At 40.7% G+C, this 2,500-nt stretch overlaps 2 protein-coding genes across 2 annotated transcripts in view; one reads left to right on the forward strand and one right to left on the reverse strand.

Annotated features, from left to right (window-relative positions):
* LOC125027010 (28S ribosomal protein S14, mitochondrial-like) overlaps nucleotides 1-1,778 on the reverse strand; it is a 16,706-nt gene extending 14,928 nt beyond the window's left edge. Inside the window, exon 1 of the mRNA XM_047615619.1 lies at nucleotides 1,555-1,778. Coding sequence (XP_047471575.1) covers nucleotides 1,555-1,632 — 78 coding nt within the window. The 5' untranslated portion in view covers nucleotides 1,633-1,778. The remainder of the gene's footprint in view (nucleotides 1-1,554) is intronic.
* Nucleotides 1,779-1,844: 66 nt separating this feature from the next.
* Nucleotides 1,845-2,500, forward strand: part of LOC125027009 (elongation factor 1-alpha-like) — a 13,599-nt gene continuing 12,943 nt past the window's right edge. Inside the window, exon 1 of the mRNA XM_047615617.1 lies at nucleotides 1,845-1,950. The gene's annotated coding sequence lies outside the window, so the exon portion shown is untranslated. The remainder of the gene's footprint in view (nucleotides 1,951-2,500) is intronic.

Raw genomic sequence — 2,500 nt, forward strand, 5'->3', positions numbered from 1 at the left:
ATGTTCTATTAATACTCCTTAGTGTATGAGCCTAAAAGGGGGTGGGGGTAAATATACAGTCCACTGTAGTTTGTTTCCTTAGTTTTGTTTATACATAGATGGCTTCATAAGTGCTTAGTCTGTAAGAAATCAACTGCAAAGTCTACTTGAACTTCTTTGTTAACCCCACTCCTTAAATTTTTGCAAGAAAATGTTTTATTTCTATCATTGGTATTAACAACTTTATTACTATTATTTTTGTTTAGTTACTATTATAATTATTAATACAGTTATTGTCATTGCTAATATAACAATAATGCTGTTAGCAGCAAGAAAATTAAAGATTACATTATTTCCCAAATTCAAGCACAGGGAACAGTGCCTACAATCAAGAGACGTGGCCTCCACACTATCTGCTCTGACTACAGTCAACAAGTCATCTATGTATATCATGGTACTCTAATTGCAGACCTCCCTGGCAATATTTCTTTCGATAAAGAATAAGTCTCAGCTCTTTCTTGCCAGAATAAACATGGTAGAAGTTTGTTGACCTTTGCCGGAGCACTAAGTGCATAGGCCAAAGCATTGCTTTATTTAGTCTGATTCTGCATAATTACTAATTTTACAGTTGTATTGACATGACTTATGAAATCAATTGGAGAAACTATGATATTCTATAAATATTGTGAATCAATGTAGTAGTTATATGTTCATTATCATAAGCTAAGTCATCACTGTGGCTCTCTGACTAGCCAAGAAATGGAAAAAAAATACCATAATAATCACATAACAAAGTTAAAGGGAAAACTTTCATATAAACTAACTGCATTAAATCTCTAACATATATGTTTTTGTAATATAGAAACACAAACTTTTAATATTCACAAATAGCAGTTGTATAGATACAAATATATGTGGGTGCAATCATAGAGGTCTTTCCCATAGGCCTAAAGCTTAGATTGTATAATTTGCAGAATGTCTTAGACAAGATGTAGTGAAAAGAAAGAGAAACTGAGTGAGAGAAAGAGAAACTGAGTGAGAGAAAGAGAAACTGAGTGAGAGAAAGAGACACAGAAGAGAAAAAGAACAGCAAAAACTTTAGTAAACAATCTACATTTTCGCAACCATGAGCACCTTATACCACACTAGCATTATCATGAACGTTCTGGACAACTTGTATGCTTCGGCAATATTTGAGCATCCATTTAATATATAATGTCAATTACCCAATTCATACCTAATCCAAAAATAAACAATGCTTTTGCAAGGAAATCAGCTCAAACCCAACAATTTCTATATGATTTACCTCAAGTTCATCAGTCTAAACCTCGGATAAACTGTGTAAATCACACGTTCGCAATAGATAGAATTTAACCTCTTCCGTGAACCACCCTCAAACAGCAAGACTGATGACCTAATCAAGGTGCATTGTGGACCCGGCACTCCGAAGTCTATTTCCGGCGCATCAGACCTCGTGTCCCAAGGCTGACGGGTCCCTAACCTGGACAGCAGGCATTATTGACAACCCCATCTAACTATCACCAATCCAACTAACAATTCAAATGGGTAATTCACCTGCAAGCAATGTCCCACAGCCTGTGTAAAGGTCACGAAACCCCCTTTGGCCAGCGATCGAGTCAAGGGCGCCGCCATGTTCGCACGTCGTCTGCAGCGGCTGTTCTTGGGGGGAGGGCGGGGGGTCCTGGCCAGGACAATTAGCTATTTTCCTTATATCTCGTGCTATGCCTTTCCTTGAATCAAAAATCTGAAATGGGATGCAAAAAATTAAAATCCGCGTATTGTGGAATGGTAACTGGATTTTAAAAGTAGGCGAGGAATTTGCTTTCCCCTCAGTGCCTGCAATTGCACGGGGCGGGCGAGGGGAAGGAATGGCCGCGGCCCCCTACTGCAGGATTGCATGTCCCGGGGCCGGACCTGTCATCTGCCTCTCTCTGCCAGGCCGGCGTCCAGGTACGACAGCCTTTGTGCTCCTGCACTAACCCAAGCGAGAAACACTGGACTTATTCGTAGACTACAAGGTGGAGTGAGACAGTTGTGCTGCAAAATAGTGCAATTCTCGAGAAATGTCATGAAGCAACTTGGAAAATATCTCTGATTCCGTGAGACGAGCGACGGGAGACCGGAAGTCGGAACGATCAATCTTTCCTAAGTCTCCTTGCATGCTTTGACGGCGAAGAAAATTCAAAGCATAAAACGGAAGGAAATAAGACGTCGTTGTCACCGTAAAAGTCGTTCTTGTATTTCGGGCTGTTGCAATGTAAAAGTCGCGGCCATGTGCTTGCAGCCGGTGTGAGCGCGACATTTGGCAAGGGACCGGCCGACAGCCTAAGTGCAAAATGCAGTTTGCAGTGTGCCCTCTTCCCGTATTTGAAAATATTGCAATGGGAAGGAAAATACGTTACATAATTAAATGGCAGGTTATCTTGCGTTGAAATCTTCAACGCCTTCAAATGTTCTGGAAAGTCGGAATAGTAACAGCGTCGTCCCGAGTCAATTTATG

Source organism: Penaeus chinensis, chromosome 7 (assembly GCF_019202785.1).
Source record: "Penaeus chinensis breed Huanghai No. 1 chromosome 7, ASM1920278v2, whole genome shotgun sequence".
Taxonomy (NCBI): Eukaryota; Metazoa; Arthropoda; class Malacostraca; order Decapoda; family Penaeidae; genus Penaeus; species Penaeus chinensis.